Consider the following 23,489-nt stretch of genomic DNA (forward strand, 5'->3'; position numbering starts at 1 on the left):
AAGAAAAAAGGTATTAGCATTTTTAAAAAAGCAAAATGCGGATATTTACTGTCTGCAGGAGACCCATCTTAATACAAAAGAATCACAGAAACTAATGGGTGGGTGGGTAAAAGAATGTTTTTTTGCTCCAGCAGAGGGTAAAAAAGCAGGGGTAGCAATTCTTATTAATAAAAAATGTATGGCCAAGATTAAGGTAATAAACTCAGACCCACATGGAAGATGGATACATGTTGATATAGGTATGGGAAATAATGCCCTGACGTTGTTTAATATATATGCCCCTAATTCGAATCAATCAGAATTTTTTAAAAAATTACAGAATATGTTATTACCACTGGCTGCTTCTAATTTAGTGGTGGCTGGAGATTTTAATGCTGTAATGGATCCATTATTGGATAAAAAACCAAGTAAAAGTATAAAATCTTTAGGTTTAGATAATTTGGCTCAATCATGCGATTTAAAGGATATATGGCGTATTCTTCATTTTAATGATCAGGAATTTTCATTTTGCTCACAGGTTCATAAATCATTTTCAAGAATAGATTATATTTTTGTTTCAACAAATAAAGTGCAACAGGTGATTAAAGCTTCCATAGATCCTATTATTATTTCGGACCATGCGGGAATATGGATAGAATTACAATTGGATAAATTGAAAAAGGATAGACCTCTTTGGAGATTTGATAATACACTGCTTGTGGATGATAAGTTTTTGGAAAATTTTAAAACACAAATTAATGATTTCTTTCAAATGAATTTAGTAGAGGATACATCTATTGAGAATGTATGGGATGCCTTTAAAGCAACTATGAGGGGTAATATTATATCATATTCAGCTTTTATTAGGAAACAGAATAAAATTCAATATATAGAGTTAGAGAAAGAAATCAAAATATTAGAAGCTAAATTGATAAATAAATGGGAAAATGAGATATTGCAAGCTCTTTTGAAAGCAAAAGGTAAATATAATGAATTATCTTCAAAAATGATAAGAAGAGATTTGTTTTCCAAACAAGCAGTGTATTATGGAAATTCTAATAAGGCGGGGAGATTATTGGCAAATTATCTTAAAGCAAAAAAAAGGAAAACTAATGTTAATGGGATAAAAGATGATAATGGTACAATAACAAATCAAACAGATAAAATTTTAAAACAATTTCTAAAATTTTATAAAGATCTATATTCTTCCGAGCCTTATTTGGAGAGACAAAAAGATGGTAAAAATTTTTTAGATTTAATTAATGGACCTAAGGTTCCTGATCATATAAAACGGAGTTTAGATGAACCTATATCATTAAAAGAATTAGAAACAGCATTGAGATCTCTTAGAGTTGGATCCGCTCCAGGTGGTGATGTAGAATTTTATAAAACATTTCAAAATATTCTTTCCCCATATTTACTAAATTTATATCAAACACAACTTATAAAAGGTGATATTAAAGGTACTATGGCTGAATCAATAATAATTGTTCTACCTAAGCCAAATAAAGATCCTACTTTGGTTTCGAACTACAGGCCTATATCTTTAATAAATGTGGATAATAAACTTTTGGCGAAAATTTTGGCGTTAAGATTAGCCAAAGCTCTCCCACATATTATAGATATGCATCAGACGGGTTTCGTTGCTAAAAGACATTCCTCTAATAACTCTAGATTATTGTTTCATATGTTAAATTTATCAAAAAAAATAGATGAACCGACTTTTACAGTTTCCTTGGATGCAGAAAAAGCGTTTGATAGGGTAGAATGGAATTTTATGTATCAAGCTTTAGAATGGTTTGGTATAGGTTCTGGATTTATACAAATGGTAAAAACTTTGTATAGCTTCCCGATTGCAAGATTAAATATTAATAATATGATATCTGATGGATTTCAATTGCGGAGGGGAGTTAGACAGGGTTGTCCTTTATCTCCTTTGTTATTTGATGTTATATTAGAACCCTTATTGTTAGCAATACAACAAACGAGGGAGATACAGGGTATTCCATATTCAGATATGGAATATAAAATTTCGGCTTATGCTGATGATATTTTGCTTTATTTGAAAAATCCAGAATCTACCTTATCTTCTTTATTGGAATTAATTGATAAGTTTGGTAAATTTTCAGGTTATAAAATTAATTGGAATAAATCTGAAATTATACCCTTAAATGTTCATTGTGTAAAAGGACTATTTAAAGATTTTCCATTTATATGGAAGGAAGAAGTATTTAAATATCTTGGCATTCAAGTTAAAAATACAATTGAAGATACTGTAAAAGAAAATGAAAAATTTGTATTAAAAAAAGTTACGGAGTTGTGTGAGCAATGGAACCCTTTACATATTTCTTGGTGGGGGAGAGTTCAAACTATTAAAATGATGATGTTGCCTGTAGTTTGCTACCAAATGAGTATGATACCTATTTATTTTCAGGGGTCCTTTTATAAAAAGCTTAATAGCATTTTAACGAAATTTCTTTGGCTTGGTAGAACACCTAGAATAGCTTTAGTAACTTTGCAAAAATCAATCAAGGAGGGAGGGGTAAATTTTCCAAATTTTTATAGGTACCATCAAGCCTATATTCTACGTCAGGGTATGTATTGGATCCTCCCAGAACTTATAGATAATGCACCTGATTGGTTATATTTGGAATGGCGCCTTATGTTTCCCCTAAATTTAGTTCACCTTCCAAGTATTAACATGCCTAGAAGATACAGAGAAAATAAAATTTTAATGGATACTTGGAAAACGTTGAGATTTATAAATAAATTAACACCTATCCCAATAAATAAATCAACTAATCAATCTTTATGGATAAACTCCAAGATCAAAATTGGCGGAGCTCAAATCCTTTGGAAGAACTGGATTATTGCAGGCATTAGATCTTTAGATGACGTTATTTCAGAAGGTAAACTGCTGGATTTTTCACAATTGCAACATAGATTTGGTCTTAATAAAACACAAAGTTTTAAATGGTTGCAATTGAAGCAGGCCATTCAGGTTGGGTTCCCTGAATGGAAAACATTGAATAATCAATATAGTTTAAAGTTCTTATGTTTTCAAGCAGACTTCCTAGGACATCAAGCTGCATTGTGGTATAAATTAATATCTGGATATTTGAATAAAAAACCAAAAAATGGTCTAAGAGATATTTGAAGCATTGAGATTAAGCATCAAATTAATGCATCTCAATGGCCACTAATTTGGTCTTGGAGAATGAAATGTACAGTGTCAGCATCTATGAGACAAACTTGGTTCTTTTTATTACATAGAGCTTTTTGGACCCCTACACGTTTGCAAAAATTAGACAGTTCTAAGTCCAATAAATGCTGGCACTGTAATCTGGAACCAGGGACATTAGATCACTTACTGTATCATTGTCCCTACATTAAAAGTTTTTGGAATTCAATTTGGCCACAAATTAATAAATTGATGGAAAATCATATAGCAATATCATACGATACAATATTATTTGGAATGATGATGAGAAAAAAAAGTCAAATTTCACCAGAAAATAACAAGCTTTTATTGATTATGACAGGGGTGGCCATTCAGCATATAACCAATAATTGGAAGAATTATAATAACCTAAATTATACATTTTGGTGGAATACAATATGTCATGTATTTAAAATGGAAAGAACAATAGCAATACAAAGAGGGACATATACTAAATTTATAAAAATATGGGGGCCATTGACAAAATACTGCAATGAATAAATAGCAGGATTTTTCTTCTTCTTTTCTTCTTTTAAATATCTTTTTTGTGACACACATAGAGGGGGGGTAATGAAAATAATTTCTACATAATATGTTATACAATATGTAATGTATAAATGAAAAATAATAGAAGGGTGGGGGGAGGGAGAGGGGGAAAAACATAGTTAGAATATGATGTATTAGATATAAAAGTGATATTTTGTATTTATCAATTATATTATAATATTTTGTACACTTTATGTAAAACTTGAAAATAAAAAATAATAAGGAAAAAAAAAAAAAAAAGTCTACCTCTATACGAGTCCACCTGAGTGCTATTGCGGCTTTCCATCAGCCTCTACAGGGGAAACCTTTGTCTGCTCATCCTGTGGTTTCCAGATTTATGAAAAGACTTTTTCATGTCAACCCTCCTATCAAACCTCCTCCTGTGGTTTGGGATCTCAATGTTGTCCTGTCTCATCTTATGAAGCCTCCGTTTGAACCTCTCAACAAGGCTCCACTTAAGTATCTCACCTGGAAGGTGGTTTTTCTGGTGGCCCTCACGTCAGCTCGCCGGGTCAGTGAGCTTCAGGCCCTAGTGGCGGATCCACCGTTCACTGTATTCCATCATGACAAGGTGGTTCTTCGTACTCATCCAAAATTCTTGCCTAAAGTGGTCTCTGAATTTCACATCAACCAATCCATCGTGCTTCCAGTGTTCTTTCCAAAGCCTCATTCTCACCCTGGGGAATCTGCTTTACACACTCTGGACTGTAAACGTGCTTTAGCTTTCTTCTTGGATCGCACAAAGCCACACAGAACTGCTCCTCAACTTTTCATCTCCTTTGATCCAAACAAGTTGGGACGACCTGTATCGAAGCGCACCATCTCTAACTGGATGGCGGCTTGTATCTCTTCCTGCTATGCCCAGGCTGGATTATCCCTTCCCTGTAAGGTCACAGCCCATAAGGTCAGAGCAATGGCAGCCTCTGTAGCCTTCCTCAGATCGACACCGATTGAGGAGATATGTAAGGCTGCCACTTGGTCCTCGGTTCATACATTCACCTCTCATTATTGTCTGGATACTTTCTCCAGACGGGATGGACAGTTTGGCCAAACAGTGTTACAAAATTTGTTCTCTTAAATGCCAACTCTCCCACCATCCCATTGGGGTTAGCTTGGAGGTCACCCACTAGTGAGAATACCTGCCTGCTTGTCCTGGGATAAAGCAATGTTACTTACCGTAACAGTTGTTATCCAGGGACAGCAGGCAGCTATTCTCACGTCCCACCCACCTCCCCTGGGTTGGCTTCTCAGGCTAGCTACCTGAACTGAGGAGACACGCCCGGTACATCGGGCGGGAAGGCACTGGCGCATGCGCGGTGCGGGCATCTCGAAACTTCTGAGTTTCTTCAAGCAAGACATGCTTGCAAGATGTCCGTATCGGGGCTCTGTCGGATGACATCACCCACTAGTGAGAATAGCTGCCTGCTGTCCCTGGATAACAACTGTTACGGTAAGTAACATTGCTTTCCCTAGCTGGGTGTTGGGACTCCCTTCTTCCTGGTGTCCATCTCCTTTCTCTGCCATGTCCTCTTTTTTTTTTTCTCCCTTTACCTTTATTGCTTTATGGTCTTTGGTACTGTTTCTTTTTTGTTTGCTACTTTTTTGGGAGGGTGAGGGTTGGGAGGGATTGTGCTATGAACCCTTGGGGCCCATAAGAGTCCAGGGCTCTGAGACGGCAGTGTTTGTATCCTTGCTATGTAGTTGGGCTGGAGATGATTGCGTACTATTGTTCTTTTTTGTTAAATGTGATGATAATGTTTTTACTTGGACCTTTCCATCTGTTTTGTATTTCTGACTAGTATTTGGTAAACTGTTCTATATTTCTTGTTGGTTTTCTTTTTTTTGTTTTTTCTTTATTTATAAATTTAAAAGTTTACAATATCAAAGATATCGAGGATAAAGGTAACTTACATCCAATTTGACAATCATATACAAACACAAACATTCCTTTTCAAGCCCACAATAAATGGAGAGGCATACCACAATCTAACCAACAAAAATTGAAGAAAACTAAGAATTGGTTTTGATTCGAAAATAATCTTAACCATTCTATACTATTTGGGAATCTGAAAACCAACTATATTCTCTGTGTTGAGTCTGTCCCCATACACCTTATGATGAAGACCATATACCATCCTTTTTATATATTTTTGAAGGTGAGGCCTCCAGAATTGTACACAATATTCTAAATGAGGGGCATCAATACCTCCTTTTTCCTACTACCCATATCTCTCCCTATACAACCTAGCATCCTTCTAACTTTTGACTAGACAAAGAGTATAAAGTATATTCCCATCCTTAGGGGAGGTGTTTCTCACCTAGCCTGGAATAAACTCCTAGCCAGTCCATTTTCTGGGATATCCCCAAAAAATATGCATACGAGAGATTTAAATGCATTGCCTCTACTGCATACAAATCTGTCATGTATATTCATTAGATACCCTGAAAATCAAACTGGTTAGAGGGTATACCAAGAATGGCTTGGAAAAAGCACTTCTTTAGAGCATGAATAAGGCATTGAGACAGGTTATTTTGAGGAACTGCACAGATTGACAACATACATAACTGGATTTGGGTACTGTCAGTCTAGGACTTTTCAGGAGTCTTAAAACACAGTAAATAGATTTTTTAAATCAGTAGCTAGTTATATGGGGCCTCTTGCTTTAAAATATAAACTTAAAAACTAACTAACATAAATTCACCTTCCATGGTGTCATTCTTACATTTCCAGACCAGTGAGTTAGGTACAGTATATTCATTGACCATCAGATGAAGATAGAAATGACAAAGAGCTGCTTGATATAGGTCCCCTCCGACCCCACAGCACCTCAGTTTATTTTCTATTTCCAAGCAGGTGGATGATCATAGCTATCAGCTCTGAATACTGGATATGCCATTCCTGGTCCGATTGGCAGGGCCAGTTTTAGACATTGTGGGGCCCAGGGCAGAAATTAAGATCTTCCCAGCATTACTACCACAAGACTAAGGAAAAGCTCTAGGTACGGTTTCATGCCACCCTTACCTCCAGCACCCCTCACCACTCCCGCCCCTCTGGGTCTTCGTATCTACAGTATATCTGTACTGAGATTCAAACTCTGTTTATTTTTTAAGTTCTCCTTATATCGCCTCACTTCTATTGTATTTAACTCAGACCTGCCATGATCTTTTATTATTTACACTCCTATGTTACTTGTACCCTCACCTCTTATGTACGATCCTCTATTTTAACTCCTATTAACCGCATTGAACTTCATGGTGTACTGCAGTATACAAATAAAATTTTATGTTAATACAACTTTAATTTAATTCTTTATTGGGGGGAGGGGCAACACCTACATCAACAGTAAAGTTAGAATAGGATCATTAAATCCAGTGGCATACCTAGTATATATTACTGCCAGTGCTGATCATTTTTTAACAACCCCTTTTCTATATAAAAGTTATTTTTAGTAATAATCCATGAGTCACACACACATCAAGGGTGCATCTAGGAAAAGACAGTATCTTAAACACTGCAGTGAGCACTAGAACACCAATGCACGCATTGTAAAACTAAAGCCAGATCCTGCAACACTCAATTGATCCTGTACAGTCAGTGCTAACAGAAAACCATGTCCTTTACATACACACAGAACACAGATACACCCTCGCCCAATATGGAATAACCACAAACTAAAAATAGAAATATGTAGACAAAAGTTAAACTGAACCGCCAAGAAACCAGACTCTGCATGCAATGCAACACCACAGAAATAGTGACATATGTCCCCTAATACTATGCAAAATATAAAGAGAGTAGATGCAAATTTGAAAAAACTGATACATAACAATCACCACTTTACAAATTAATAAATAGAAATAAAATATAAGAACATAAGAATTGCCGCTGCTGGGTCAGACCAGTGGTCCATCATGCCCAGCAGTCCGCTCACGCGGCGGCCCTCTGGTCAAAGACCAGCACCCTAACTGAGATTAACCCTACCTGCGCACGTTCCGGTTCAGCAGGAACTTATCTAACTTTGTCTTGAATCCCTGGAGGGTGTTTTCCCCTATGACAGACTCCGGAAGAGCGTTCCAGTTTTCCACCACTCTCTGGGTAAAGAAGAACTTCCTTACATTTGTAAGGAATCTATCCCCTTTCAACTTTAGAGAGTGCCCTCTCGTTCTCCCCACCTTGGAGAGGGTGAACAATCTGTCCTTATCTACTAAGTCTATACCCTTCAGTACCTTGAATGTTTTGATCATGTCCCCTCTCAATCTCCTCTGCTCGAGGGAGAAGAGGCCCAGTTTCTCTAGTCTTTCGCTGTACGGCAACTCCCCCAGCCCCTTAACCATTTTATTCATTTTTCAATTGCCGTATTTTTTGCTCTGTAAGTCACACCTTACCATAAGACATACCTACCTGTAGAGGAGGAAAAACCAAGAAAAAAAAAATTCTGTATCTTGTCCCCCCTCTGGTGGTCTAGTGGTAGGCCGGGACAGGGCACAAGGCAGGCAGGCCTAGTGGCAGGCAGGGCCCCGCTGGTACCTTTTTTAAATTCTGGCGGTCCAGCGCTGTATCGGCAGGAGCTTTCCACGCTCCTGCCCTTCCCTTGCTGGATGGCTGCCTCCTGATCTCTTGCGGCAGCGGTAGAGCAGCGCACAAGGCAGGTGAGAGCTTTTTGTGCGCCTACCTGGTCCTGCGTCGCTTCCTGGATGGCTGCTATCAGTTTTTGCAAGCAAAAAATGCAGTAGTTTTCAGAGGCCAAATCTTTCTTCAGGACAGTACAATATACTGCTGTTATGGTATCCTGTCCTGACCTGAGGAAAGGGGTTTAGTCCCCCCCCCAAATTGCCTTATTTCAATTTCCTATTTATAAACTTTTATCAATACAGTTACAATACTACTTGATTGTACATAAGGTAACAAAAAAATTTATTTCTACCTTTTGTCGTTTCTGCTTTAATCATCTTTTCTTCGCTCTCTTCTTTCTATACAGTGTTTGTCCTCTCTCCCTTCCATGCAACATCTGCCCTCTCTCTAAGCCCTTTCCACCCACTGTCCGCCCTCTCTCTACTCCTTCCATCCACTGTCCACTCTCTTTCTCTTCCATATGGCATCTTCCCTCTTTCTATGTTCCTTCAATAAACTGTATATCCTGTGCTCCTTCTCTCCTTTGAACATGATTCATTTCAGATTCACCTCCTCTCTATTTTTCTGTCTCCACCCCCTCCCCTATGCTGTAGCATATCTCTCTCCTTCCTTGCTTCCTTCCTTCCTTCCATCCATGACCTGGCATCTTCTCTCCTTCCTTTCCCTCTGGTCTGGCATGGTCTGGTATCTCCTTTCCTTTCCCGCCCTCCCATGGTCTTGGCATCTCTTTCCTCTCCCTTCCCTGGTCTTCCTTCTCCCTCCTTCCCTCTGTCTCCCCAATAGGGTGCAGCAGTAGCATTTCTCTTCCCTCTTCCCCTGTCTCACACACCCGTCGGCAGTGCAGCATTCACAACTCTCTGCTCTTGCTTGCTTCAGGCCTTCCTCGCTGCTGGGTCCTATCTACTTTCTGTTTCCGTGAAGGCAAGACCCGGCAGAGAGGAAGGCCCGAAGCAAGCAAGAGGAGCGAGTTGTGAGCTTCCCTTTGACTCCCTTGCTGCCCTATCTCCCCGCCGTAGCCTGCAAGCAAATTGAACCCATGCTCCGGGGCTCTAACAGTAACACTGAATGCCGGCTTCTCTTCTCCTCCCTCCCCCCTCATGACATAACTTCCGGTTTTGGAGGAGGAGAAGGGAAGCCAGCACACACAGTGTTTCTGTTAGAGCCCCGGAGCATGGGTTCAATTTGCTTGCTGGCTCTTAAAAAAAAAAAAAGTCAGGCTGAGGTGGCAGTCAAACACTAAGCTCGGGGAATTCCCAAGCCAGTGAGAGGGGTTTTCAGATAAAAATGTTGAGTAGCGGCAGCAGGATTCGTGACCTTCCGAGATGACAGCGGGGCGCTCACCTAAATTAACTGGGCAGTGCGCCTGGCTAAAAGGCACTAGGGAGAACACTGACATAGGTGCCTTTCTGTCTTTGTACAATAATGCCTACATAGGTGCCTACTTTCCCTCTTAAACCAGGCACCATTACAAAATTACCTTCCTCGCATTCCCTAATGTTCTATGTGCTGCTTTCAATAAAATAAATTTATTAAAAAAAGAAAACTATATGAACAAGGGTTTAGGGCAGTGTTCTTCAACCTTTTTACACCTATGGACTGGCAGAAATAAAATAATTATTTTGTGGACCGGCGGTTGAAGAACACTGGGCTAAGTCATAGGCCAGACCCCACCCATATCCACCCAATCTCCACCCCAGACCCCGCCCCATAATAGTACTAATTGTAACACTATTTTTTCCATTCATTTTTCATATATACACACAATATAATCTTATTAACAGCACATAATAGTTAACCACAAAATTAAACTACATAAAGCACACTGTATGCTTCTCAACATTCATTCCTACCAGAACACAGATAACCCCTATGCAAATACGGGACAAAAAACTAAAAGTACTAATATATACAAACAAAACTCTCCATGCTGTACAACCCCAGAGAAAAAGAAACAAATGTATTGCTTCCTGAACAGTGCAAAATACAGACAGCAGATGTAAATTTTCAGAATTGACACAATTCAGTCACTAAATTTAAAAATAAAATCATTACCCCTACCTTTGTTGTCTCCCTCCCTCTATGATGTGCCTTAATTTCTGGTCTGCTCCCGCTTGTCCGTTTTATGCCGCCCCTGGCGTCATCTTCGGGCTAGCTCCCTCTTCCTCACTGACACAGTGCACAAAGCCGCGGGCATCCCGCATCTTATCAGGAAGCCTTCCCTCTGATGTTGTGACATCAGAGAGAAGGCTACTGGTTCAGGCACAGAATGTGCGTAGGAGCTGCTGCCCACGGCTTTGTGGACTGCGGCAGTGAGGAAGAGGGAGCCAGCCTGAAGATAACGCTGCATCGATCACACCGTGGATCGGCGGTTGAAGAACACTGTTTCGAGCCCGATGCACATGCCGGCCCTGTGGACTGGCAGGAAATTTCTGCGGACCGGCACCGGTTGAAGAACACTGGTTTAGGGCATTTAAGTAAAGAGTTGGGGTGAAAGAGTCTGGGATCGGGGTCAGGTACTTATTCCTCTCTCTCACATCTCTGATTTGTCCTCAGGATGATGGAACTAATCGCACAGAAGCAGAAGGAGCGGGAGGAGAGAGAGAAGCGAGAACAAATTGAAAGGGAGAAGGAGCGAAGAAAGCAGGGACAGGAACTGTCCTTGATCCGGCAGAAACTGCAGGAAGATGAAATGAAGAAAATAGCAGAGGAGAGACGGAGAGAGAAGATTGAGGAGAGGCTAGCAAGGTGAAGCCACAGAAAGAAGGGGTTGATTTTTTTGTTGTTGTTAAACAATGCATCCAGAAAGGAGAAGCGTCTGCTTGTTTATATTGTACTGGTTGGCCCTAGAGTGGATACTCTGCGGCACTAGGCTGGAGAGTGCCGCCAATTTTTTACTCTGACCACTGCAGCACTATCTGCTTAGTTCTAGGGCTGGATGTTATCTGGACACTGCAGATATTCAATGCTGACACCTGGGTAGCTAATTGGGCATTCTGCTCTGCATTTAATGCTATTCTGTGCCTGGTTAGCTACCTGGGTGTGGCACTAAATATCGGCCATACCCAGATAACTTCTGGATGCTGCCAGATACCCAAATATGTCGTGCCAGTACACAAGTAAGAGATGACTATGAATATTTGGGTCTAATTTAGCGAGTAGTGGTCAGTGTTTAAAGAAACACTGACTGCTGCTGGCTGAAATATTGTCCTCAGAGAATCTAGTCTGTCCCATATTAATGCACAAGAGCCCACTCAATCTTTGGCTTTCATCTCGCTTGTTTGCAGCTAGGAATCCTCTATGCTTGCACCAAGGCTTTTTGAATTGTAACTTAGTATATCGCTCTATGCATCCGCCATCTTTCTTTGGAGAAATATTTTTAATATTGTTACTGAATCTAGATCTCCTATGTAAGAGGAACTGAAATTTTTTGTATGTTCTTCAAGACCGATTCCATGCATGTATGTGCTTAGCTGGGAGTCATAAGATCAGTTCTCTATTTTGCTTTCTCTCTTAGGCAGCGAGTGCGGGACAAGATAGAACGAGACAAAGCAGAGAGAGCCCAGAAGGTGAGTGGTGAAGGAGAAGGAGAGCAGAGGGTTAGGGCAGGAAATATTGGAAACAATGCCTTTTCGTCATCTCTATGAAAGCCATGGGCGGATCTCTTGAAATCTGAAACCTCATCTGTATTATGTAGAAATCATTCTGATGAGATCTTTACGAGAACAAGGAAGAGAGTAATGCTCAGTGGTATGGCCAGAAGGCAATATTCTGTTTCGTCTCTTCCGGATTCCATACACTAGGTGTTCAATCCAAACCCGTAGTTCAGATGTTGCAGGTCAGCAAACAGTCTGAGCAGAAGTCTTTTGCTGTTGCTCTGCTTCTGTTTCTTATTTTTTCAATTAAAGTTTGCATAACTTTTTTTTTTGGTGGCTTCAGTGCCTTGAGACCTCTCCCCTGTGGTCCCCTGTCAGAGAAAAAGACGCAGTCCTGTGGAACCAGACTACAGCTTCACAGAGAAACTCTGGTGAATTAGTGGAGCCAGCCTGCTGTGTGTCACCCTCTTCAAGTGGCTGGGGTCCTTTCCTGTGGTGTTTGCTTGCTGGTAACTCTGTCACAAGTTTCTAGCGCAGTCTGTGTGTGTCTGGACAGAAACCCACCCGGGTTCAAGGATGCCTTTCTTGCCCCCGACCGCATGGCAGAGGATCCAAGGGGCGGAGGTTGTAGTTGGTCTCTGGCCGGCTGGAAGTCTAAAGATCTTCATTCATATGAATTTGGAGCTGTTTCTGTGGCAGAAATTCCTTTTTCTCCACTCAGCTGCTTTAAAAATGCTGACAGACAAAGGCACTACAGAGACTTTGAGTACCTTCATTATTTCCTTTGGGAACTTTAGGGTTGGCTTGTGGATCGATTTAAACTTAGTTTTTCACAGTTTCTTTGGGTAGGTTTCGGATCCCCCAGATCCCAAATCGCTATTTTTTATTTTCATTTTTTGATTCTTTTTGCCATTTTTGGCATGAATTAGTGACAGCGGCCATCTTGGATTTTTAAAAATGATCTTTTTTTCTAACATTGATTTCTGCCTCAAAACCCATTAATTTGACACAAAATTGATTGTGCTGGGGATTCCCTTACCAATTCTGCCAACTTGCCTGTTTTAGCGGTTGAGGTGGTTCAGGCCTCTTTGCCACTGCAGGGGGAGTTTTTTTGGCGGGTTTTGCGCCTGTTTTGGCAGGAAGCTCCTCCATTTTATCTGCAACCTCAGGTGACCTTCCCCATGTATTGGAGAGACAGGGGCAGGTTTCTCTGGGTCTCCTACTTTGGCAGTGAGTCCTAATGTGCCGCCAGGGTTTTTTCCCTGATTTTATTTTAGCCTTGTGCAAGGCTTATCTTCAGGCGGCTAGTGGTTCTGCTTCCTCCGTGGGGGTGTCGAGTTTTTGTTTTTTTGGGGGGTGGGTATTGCCCTCCGCATCCACCCTACTTGCATATGTAACTGCTAGGCATATGTTACCATCAGAGTCATACAATTGCTAGATGAAAATTTAACCACTAGATGTATGTGTAATTGGTGAAGTCTTGAATTAGGACTACTTAGGATTTTTGAGGCATATGTTATCATCAGAGACACAAATAGCTGTTAAATGCATGAGTAACTGATAGCTGCATGTGTAATTACTAGAGACTTGTCGTAGAACTGCTTAAGATCTATATCCTTTTGGACCACCTTCAAAACCTACACCAATCCAGTCAACAACCATACAAACAATAACTCAAGAATTTACAGGGAAACCATTACACTTCTGTGCTAGGAAGAAATACCATACCCTGCAAACATGAATCTCCTCCTGATTTTCCTGATCTGTCTGCTAATTGGCAACATCAAAGATGTTAACTCCCTCCACCCACAATCACAATCAATCAACTATCCGGATCTCTCACTTTTACACATTCCACATTACATATTCCACAAGAAAACATAACAAATCACATTACTGCTATCTCAAATAAAAGAAGACACCAATGAACCCTTAAAAAAAGAATAAGGCAAGTAAAACCCATCAAAACCAATACCGCTACCAAACCTATCACACCCACATCTGTCCCCTGTGCATACCTTAATACTGGTTCATAGACAAAACCGTGGAAGACAAAGGCGCGCGCCGACAACTGAGTGAAAAAAATTTTGTCCTATTGGTTTTAAGAGCACTTCCCTGTAACTTCATCGAGTATCCCCTAATCTTTGTAATTTTTGACGGAGTGAAAAATCGATCCCTTGTTCCCTTTCTACTCCACTCAGGATTTTGTAGACTTCAATCATATCTCCCCTCAGCCGTCTCTTTTCCAAGCTGAAGATCCCTAACCGTTTTAGTCTTTCCTCATACGAGAGGAGTTCCATTCCCTTTACCATCTTGGTCACTCTTCTTTGAATCTTTTCTAGCGCCACTATATCTTTCTTGAGATAAGGAGACCAGAATTGAACGCAATACTCCAAATGAGGTCGCACCATAGAGTGATACAGGGGCATTATAACATTCTTAGTTTGATTAACCATCCCTTTTTTAATAATTCCCTGCATCCTACAATGATACCCATATCCTTTTCTTGGGCGCTAACCCCAAGGAGGGGTCTAGTTACCCTAGATTCCGGTAACTGTGATTCAGATTATTCTTCTCAATGTGCATCATTTTGCATTTGTCCACATTAAATTTCATCTGCCACTTGGACGCCCAGTCTTCCAATTTCCTAAGGTCCGCCTGCAATTTTTCACAATCCGCATGCGGTTTAACAACTTTGATCAGCTTAGTATCATCTGCAAATTTAATCACCTCACTCATCGTTCCAATTTCCAGATCATTTATAAATAAGTTAAATAGCACCGGTCCCAGTACAGACCCTGCGGCACTCCACTGTTTACTCTCCTCCATTGAGAAAAATGACCATTTAACCGTACCCTCTGTTTTCTATCCGTTAACCAATTCCTAATCCAGAAGTGAACTTTGCCACCTATCCCATGACTCTTTAATTTTCTCAGGAGCCTCTCGTGAGGAACTTATCAAAAGCTTTCTGAAAATCTAGATACAGTATATCAACTGGCTCACCTTTATCCAGGATGCAAAGGAGCTCACGCGTGTGGTGGACCCCCTGCTTCGTGGATTTGCTCCTCCCACTCTTTTCCTATGCATCAGGATATTTGGGATATTGTGGGGGGGGGGGGGGTAGGTTTACCTTGCAGTCGCCAGTGGTGAATGTGGTGGTTTCGGCCATCGCGCATCAGCATATGGTGGCAGTAGAGGGTGGCTCGGCTTTGCAGGACTCTGAGGAGTGTAGGTTAGTCTTTTCTTAAGCAGAGTTTTGATGTGGCTGCTCTGGCGGTCCAGGCAGCAATTTGTAGCAGTCTGGTGGCTTAGGCTTGTTTTCGATGACCAGGAGTCTAATGACTGGTCCTTGGTGGATCAGGAGGTGGCTAAGATTGAGATGGAGGCTTCTTATCTCTCGGATACCATTTATGATCTGTTGCGAGCTTTGGCCAAGTCCATGGCTCTCGGTGTGGCTGCTCGTCGTACCCTGTGGCTCTGGGCTTGATCAGTGGACACGGTGTCTAAGGCTAAACTTACGAAATTTTCGTTTTGGAGGTCCTTCTTATTTGGCGAGGATCTGGACAAGTTGGTTCAGACCTTGAATGACTCTAAGGTGCCCCGTCTTCCTGAAGACTGTACTTGCCCACCTGTGCGGGGGCGTGATTTTAGCCATTACCACCCTATTTGAGGGGCAGCTTCCTTTCCTTCCTCTTGGTCTCCCTGGGGCTGTTTCAGCGCATGCAGTCTTCAGGGGCCTTTCGGGGTGGGCACGATTCCTCTGCCGGTCCCTCCATCGCCCGCCTCTCCCAGTGAGTCCTTGCAGGCTCTTCATCTGGTGCCAGTAAGCGCATGGATGTGGGTCTTTTAGCAGGGGTGGGCAAAGATTACATTGGACCAGTGGGTCCTGGAGGTGATTCAGGACGGATATGCTCTGGAGTTTTCCTGGCCCTTGCCAGATCTTTTCCTATCTTCTTATCAGGCGGTATGGAAGAAGCGGGCTTTTCGTCAGGCGCTACAAAGATTGCTAGACCTCAAAACAGTAGTTCCAGTGTCTCTTTTGCACCAGCTGGTATGCCATTTACTTTGTGGTGTCCAAGAAAGAGGATCTGAAGGGGGGTCAACATGGGGCTGTTTTTTTCGTATGGAAACCCTGAGATCTGTCATTCTGGTGGTTCAGCTGGGGGAATTCCTGACTTCTCTCGATCTGATGGAGGCCTATTTTCATGTTCTGATTTGCTCCTCCCATCAGAGGTTCCTTTGCTATGCGATCTTGGGACGGCACTATCAATTTTGTGTGCTCCTTTTGGTCTGGCCATGGCTCCACGGATGATGGTTGTGGCGGCGGCCTTGTGCATAGAGGGCATTCTGGTTCATCCCTATCTGGACGACTGGTTGATCCGAGCAAAGTCTTTTCAGGAGAGTTCCTGGGTTATGGCTTGGGTTGTGAAGTTTCTGCAGTCGATGTTCAAGCCAGGCTGGGAGACTTGAACAGTGGGGCCAAAAGAATAGCCCGAATGGACTCTCTCTCCCAACATAACTGGGCTAGAGATTCCGTTCTGTGAATTCAAATAACAGACATGAGAAAAAGCCGTGTAATAAGCAAATATGTGTTTATTAATGCTTTCCATGCCTGGGCAAAGCCTATACACGTCAATCAAATTTTCTATTTTCTCCATCATTTGTAATAATTACCATACTTTAGAATACAGTGGCACAGTTGATCATATGACTCCCTTCTCAGGAATTCCTTACGTCAATTTAAATCCTAAATTTAATGTTAAGTCCAATTTTAAACCCAGCAGGTGGCAACGTTTCACTTTTTCTAGCCTAGTAGCCTTTACTTAACCTTCCTTAAATGTGATATGCATCCTAATCTGTGGAAGCAGACACATCCTAACTTCTGTATGAACTTTCCCAATTTGCTTTGTGTTTTAATCTATAAGGAACAGGTTTCCTTTTAAAGGCCTCTGTAAAAGCCTAAGTTTCCTGTTCTTGGAAAACCTATACCCAGCCCTTTCCATTTCCATACATCTGCCTACCTTACAATGGGATCTTCCTGACAGTTCTTAACACGGATGGGTGATCAACTTGTCCATGAGCCGGATGACTCCGTCTCAGCGCCTGGGGTACCTCTGGGTTTTCTTTGACACCAGCATGGGGAAGTCTTCCTTCCAGAGGCCCGAGTGAACAAGTTTCAGTTGCAGATTTGCCTTCTAATGGCTTCCCTGTGTCATCGGGCGCAATATTTTCTCCCTGGACATGGTTTGGTGGGCTCGGGCGGTGATCACCTCAGTTGCACGATCTGGACTCTCCCGTTCCTCTTCGGGAGTTGGTTCATCTCAACTTCCGGTGGTGGCTAAAGTCTTCCAATCTGGTGTAGGGTGTGAGTCTAGATTGGCTCCAGTGGACAGTGCTTTTCACGGATGTCATTCTCCTTGTCTGGGGAGCTTAGTGTCTCTGTTGCTCGGCTCAGGGCAGCTGGTCTCCGGAGGAGAGACATCTTGGTCGATTAATGTTCTGGAGACCAGAGCCATCTGGTTGGCATTGCTAGCGTTCCAGACGGACTACACCACGGCAGTGTCTTACATCAGCTGTCAGGGGGGGAACCAGGAGTCATCTTGTGGTGCAGGAGGTGGCTCTGCTCATGGCTTGGGCAGAGACTCATCTTCTGGACATCTCGGCTTCGCACATAGCAAGAATGGAGAATATTCAGGCGGACTTCCTCAGTCATCACGTGCTAGATCCCGGAGAGTGGTGTCTCAGTCCCACAGTCTTTGAGTTGATTGTAGAGGCTTGGGGTCAGCCGGTCATGGACCTGATGGTCACGAGTGCTAATGCCAAAGCGTTCCTGTTCGTCAGTCGGCACAGGGATGTTCAGGTCGAGGTGCTGGATGCTCTGGTGCAGCCTTGGCTATCAGGGGGCCTCCTGCATCTGTTTCCTCCATGGCCAATGGTGGGCAGAGTCTTTCTTCACATTGCTTGGCACCCCGGCCATGTGATCCTGCTGGCACCGGACTGGCCCAGGTGCCCATGGTACACAGATCTGGTTTGTCATCTTGTAGCAGATCCTCTTCTGCTGCCCCTCTTGCCCAACTTTCTGACTCAAGGCCCCATTTCAGTGTTTGATCCGGTTCCCTTTTATCTTACGGCTTGGTTCTTGAAAGGGAATGTCTAGGTAAGAAAGGTTATTCAGATAAAGTGATCTCCACCCTCTTGGGGTCCTGGAGACTTTCCACTTGTTGGGCTTATGTGCGTGTTTGGCGTATCTTTGAGGAGTGGTGTTCTGTCGTGGGTGGCTTGGTTTCCATTTGCGCCTCTTTGCCTCTCATCTTTGAGTTCTTGCAGGATGGCCTGGACAGGGTCCTTGCCTGCTCTTCCCTCCAGGTTCAGCTTGCGGCTTTGTCTGCGCAGTGTTCTCCCTAGTGCCTTTTAGCCAGGCACTCCACCCGGCTAATTTAGGTGAGTGCCCGGCTGTCATCTGTCGCAAATCCTGCTGCCGTCGCCGCTCAACATTAAAAAAAACCCTCTCACCGGCTTGGGGATTCCCTGGGCTAACTCGGCACAGCTTGAAGAGTCACAAAAAGTTCAGTGTTTGATTCCTGCCTGACTTTTTTTTTAAACGGCAGCAAGCGACTTGAACCCGTGCTCTGGGGCTCTAACGGTACCACTATGTGTGCTGACTTCCCTCCGAAACAGGAAGTTACATCCCGGGGGGAGAGGGGGCAGGGAAGAGAAGGGAAGCCGGCACAGACAGTGGTACCATTAGAGCCCCGGAGCATGCGGGAGATAAGTCAGCGACGGAGGGAAGCTTACAACTTGCTGCTCTTGCTTGCTTTGGGCCTTTCTCGTTGCTTGGTCTTGCCTTTGCTGAAATAGAAAGTAGGCAGGACCCAGCAACGAGAAGGCATGAAGCAAGCAAGAGCAGCAAGTTGTAAGCTCCCCTCTGTTGCTGACCTATGGGAGATAGGTCTGTGATGGAGGGAAACTTACAACTTGCCATAGTCTGTCTGTAATGAATCTGCCAACGGGTGTGTAAGAGGGAGAAGGATGGAAGAGAAATGCTGCTGCTGCACCCAATTGGGGAGGAGGGGAAGAGAAATGCTGCTGCTGCACCCAGTTGGAGGGGAGGGAGGAGGAAGAGAAATGCTGCTGCACCCAGTTGGAGGGGAGGGAGGAGGAAGAGAAATGCTGCTGCACCCAGTTGGGGGGAGGGAGGAGGAAGAGAAATGCTACTGCATCCAATTGGGGTGAGGGGGAAGATAAATGCTGCTACACCCAATTGGTGGGTAGAGGGAAGAGAAATGCTGCTGCTGCACCCAATGGGGGGGAAGAGAAATGCTGATGCACCCAATTGGGGGGAGGGGGAAGAGAAATGCTGCTGCACCCAATTGATGGGGAGAGGGAAGAGAAATGCTGCTGCTGCACCCAATGGGGGGGGGAAGAGAAATGCTGCTGCACCCAATTGGTGGGTAGAGGGAAGAGAAATGCTGCTGCTGCACCCAATGGGGGGGGAAGAGAAATGCTGCTGCACCCAATTGGGGGGAGGGGGAAGAGAAATGCTGCTGCACCCAATTGGTGGGGAGAGGGAAGAGAAATGCTGCTGCTGCACCCAATGGGGGGGGGAAGAGAAATGCTGCTGCACCCAATTGGGGGGAGGGGAGAAGAGAATTGCTGCTGCACCCAATTGGGGGGGAGGGGGAAGAGAAATGCTGCTGCTGCACCCAGTTGAGGGGAGAGGGAAGGAGGGAGAATAAAGACCAGGGAGAGGAGAGGAAGAGATGCCAAGACCAAGGGAGGGAGGAAAAGGAAAGGAGATACCAGACCATGGAAGGGGAGAGAGAGATGTCAGGGCATATGGGGGGGAAGGAGACAGATGCCTGACCAGGTGAAAGGAAGGAAGGAGGGAGAGAAAGGAAGGAGAAGAGATGCCAGATAATGGAGTGGGAGGGGGAGATGGAAGGAGAGGAGAGAGATGCCAGGACATGGGGGAGGGAAGGGAAACTAAGGAGACATAAAATGCCAGACCAGAGGGAAAGGAAGGGGGGAAGGTGCCAGAGCAAGGAGGGAGAGATAGGAGAGAGATGCCAGGGTATGGGGGGAGGGAAGGGAAGGACAGGAGAAGAGAGAAATGCCAGAGCATAGGGGAGGGGGTGGAGACAAAAAAATGGAGAGGGGATGAAGCTGAAATGAATCATGTACAAAGGAGAGAAAGGGCAAGGATATACAGTTTATTGAAGGAACATAGAAAGAGGGAAGATGCCATATGGAAGAGAGAGAGAGGGTGGACACTGGATGGAAAGGGCAGAGAGGGTGGACAGTGGTTGCAAGGGGCAGAGAGAGGGTGGACAGTAGATGGAAGGGATAGAGAGAGGACAGAGGCTGGGTGGAAGGGGCAAAGAGAGAGGACAGATGTTGCATGGAAGGGAGTGAGGACAAACGCTGAATAGGAAGAAGAGAGCGATGTGAAGATGATTAAAGCAGAAACGACAAAAGGTAGAAAGAAATTTTGTTGTTGCTTTACGTAGAATCAAGTAGTATTGTAACTGTATTGATTAAAGTTTATCAATAGGAAATGGAAATTAGGCAATTTTGGGGGGACTAAACCCCTTTCCTCAGGTCAGGACAGGATACCATAACAGCAGTATACTGTACTGTCTTGAAGAAAGATTTGGCCTCTCAAAGCTAATTACTACTAATTGAAAAATGGATTAGTCCAATAAAATGGTATTTTTTTATTTCTCATTATTTGTTTTATTTCTATTTGTTAATTTGTAAAGTGGTGATTGTTATGTAGCAATTTTTTTCAAATTTACATCTACTGTCTTTATATTTTGAGCAGTATTAGGGGACATGTGTCACTGTTGCATTGTATGCATTGTATGTGTTGCATTGTATGCAGAGTCTGGTTTCTTAGCGGTTCAGTTTAACTTTTGTCTATATATTTCTATTTTTAGTTTGTGATTATTCCATATTGGGCGAGGGTGTATCTGTGTTCTGTGTGTATGAAAAGAACTTGGTTTTCTGTTAGCATCGACTGTACAGGATCAATTGACTGTGCAGGATCTGGCTTGTTTAGTTTTACAATGTGTGTGTTGGTGTTCTAGTGCTCACTGCAGTGTTTAAGATACTGTCTTTTCCTAGATGCACCCTTGATGTGTGTGTGACTCATGGATTATTACTAAAAATAACTTTTTTATATAGAGGAGGCTGACACTGCTCAGGAGAGTCATAAGTTTATTGGGGGTTTTTTTGCCGCCGGCAATTGGGAGAGAGCGATTGTTGCGATAGTGAGAGGAGGCTGCTGGACATGTGATCATGAGAAGAGCTGCTGACCATGAGGGGTGGGAAGGGAAGCAACGTGGCAGATACTTTATTGAGGGACAAGGTCATTCATTTACCTCTCCATGGGGCGTTGAATGGACTTGTCGCCGTACTCACAACAACCAGTCTTTTTTCTTCCCCGTTCCTGCGGTTTACCTGCGGGTAACAGTCACTGTCATTCTCTAGTATAAACCTAATCTTCCATTTGTCTGCTCCTCCACACTTACAAACTTTAAAAATTAACATTAGCTAGCATGGCTCTCCAAACTCTGCCAGCCGAAGACGCAGCAGCCTGTTGACCCTCTTCAGAAAACCATGGCTGTCAGCTGCATCTTCCAACCCAACACCGGCATCCCATGCATGCTCAGTAGAGCCTGAATGAAAGCTTTCAGACAAAACTGAAACTGCAACCCAGAAATTGGGGGTCTCTGTTTATGGTGAAATGATGGGGGTCTCTGTTTATGGTGAAAAGAACCAGACAATACCCCTCTTCAAAAAGTAACCACAACAAAAATATTGGGAGTAACATTAGATCAGGAACTTACCTATCATGACCAGATTAGTTCAGTGGTTAAAAATTGTTTTTATAAATTACGTCTCATTAGATCTTTATCAAAAGTCTTAAAGCCCGAGGCCCTTAATAACCTTTAAAATTTTACTGTTAACATTTAAAGTTCAACAAACTCATGCTCCAACTTTTCTACATCGTTTCTCAGTACTGTATTCTCCATCCAGGGCATTAAGATCAACACAACAACAGCTATTGACTATCCCTTCATTAAAGATAATAGGAACCAGAAGATCTACCATTTTCTTAGTTATAGCACCCCAGCTTTGGAACAATCTACCAATTTATATTCGTAATGATCTTCTTTGGAAAAATTCAAGCGTTCCTTAAAAAGTTTTTTGTTCAAGGATGCTTTTGAAAAATGGACAACATAATTTTACAAATCACCAAACTTCTTAGATCTAAATTAGATTTCTGTATTGATTATAGATTTTTCTTTTTTTCTTTCTTTTTTCCTTTTTGTGTTACCTACCAAATGTGTTCCCCGCTAAATGTTTTCTTTCTCTCTTTAAAGATTGTAGTTCATCCCCTTCACCTTCTGTACCAGTTATGTATTAGAATGGATAGAATTTGATTGTAATTATGTAAAAGAGTTTTGTTCTACCCTCCATTTTTAAAATGTTATACGCTTTGAAGCTTTTGATATTGCATACATAACAAAAATTTAATAAACTTGAAACTTGTGCCACATCTACAGTACAGTGCAGAGCAAAGAGTTAACACTTAACAAATAGAATCCCCCCCACCCCCCAGAATACAATCAACAATCCTGTTATACAAAAAGATATCTCCAAAACCAGTGACTCATCCAGCCATCCTCTCTCAAGGACCCACCACAGGCCTCTTTGCGGGCCTCCAGTACTGCCCTGGTGATCTAGTGGTTGAGGGAGCTGGTGCTACCATTCTCTCCCTCCCTCCCTCGCATTGACTCTCGCCTCAGCAACGAGCCTGCCTCCTTCCTTCCCAGTCCCCCTGCAGGCCTACCTTAGGTCCCTGGAAGTCCAACGGTGAGCCGGAGCAAGGGAGGGAGTTCCTTCAGCAACCTCATGAGACTCACAAAGTTGTGGGAATTTGTTGCTGCCATTTGTTTTACTATAGAGACTGCTGGGAAGGAGTGATGAAGGATCGCTCCTACTCTGGCTCACTGCTGGACCACCAGGGACCTAAAGTAGGCTGGGGGGAGTGAGGGGGGGCTAGTTGCAGAGTTAAGAGTTGCCACGAAGAAGGGAGGGAAGGATCGGTAGCTCCGGCTCCAAGCACAATTGGACCACTAGGGCAGAAAGGAAGGATTGCTTCTGCTCCAGTATTCCATCGATTTATATTTAACATTTTTCCACTAAAATAGGAGGGGGGGGATGTATCTTAGTTTATAGTTGTATAGGTTTATATTCAAATATAATATGAGCATGCTGCCAAAACCCTCATCTACGCTCTCGTCGCTTCACCTGAATTACTGCAATGTGCTTCTCACAGGTCTTCAACTAAGCCATCTCTCTCCCCTACGATCTGTTCAGAATTCTGCTGCTTACCTCATTTTCTGCCAGTGTCATTATGTTCACGTTACCCCTTTCCATCTCAGCAGCTAAAACTCCTTTTACTGATCTACAAGTATATTCATTCTGCAGCTCCTCAGTATCTCTCCTCCTT

At 42.9% G+C, this 23,489-nt stretch overlaps 1 protein-coding gene across 3 annotated transcripts in view; it reads left to right on the top strand.

The window, feature by feature from the left end:
• UBXN1 (UBX domain protein 1) overlaps positions 1 to 23,489 on the top strand; it is a 77,589-nt gene that overhangs the window by 17,858 nt on the left and 36,242 nt on the right. For all 3 annotated transcript variants that reach the window (XM_033956831.1, XM_033956833.1, XM_033956834.1), the window contains exons 6-7: positions 10,932 to 11,123; positions 11,893 to 11,944. In XM_033956831.1, coding sequence (XP_033812722.1) covers positions 10,932 to 11,123; positions 11,893 to 11,944 — 244 coding nt within the window. The remainder of the gene's footprint in view (positions 1 to 10,931; positions 11,124 to 11,892; positions 11,945 to 23,489) is intronic.

The sequence above is a fragment of the Geotrypetes seraphini genome, chromosome 8 (assembly GCF_902459505.1).
Source record: "Geotrypetes seraphini chromosome 8, aGeoSer1.1, whole genome shotgun sequence".
Taxonomy (NCBI): Eukaryota; Metazoa; Chordata; class Amphibia; order Gymnophiona; family Dermophiidae; genus Geotrypetes; species Geotrypetes seraphini.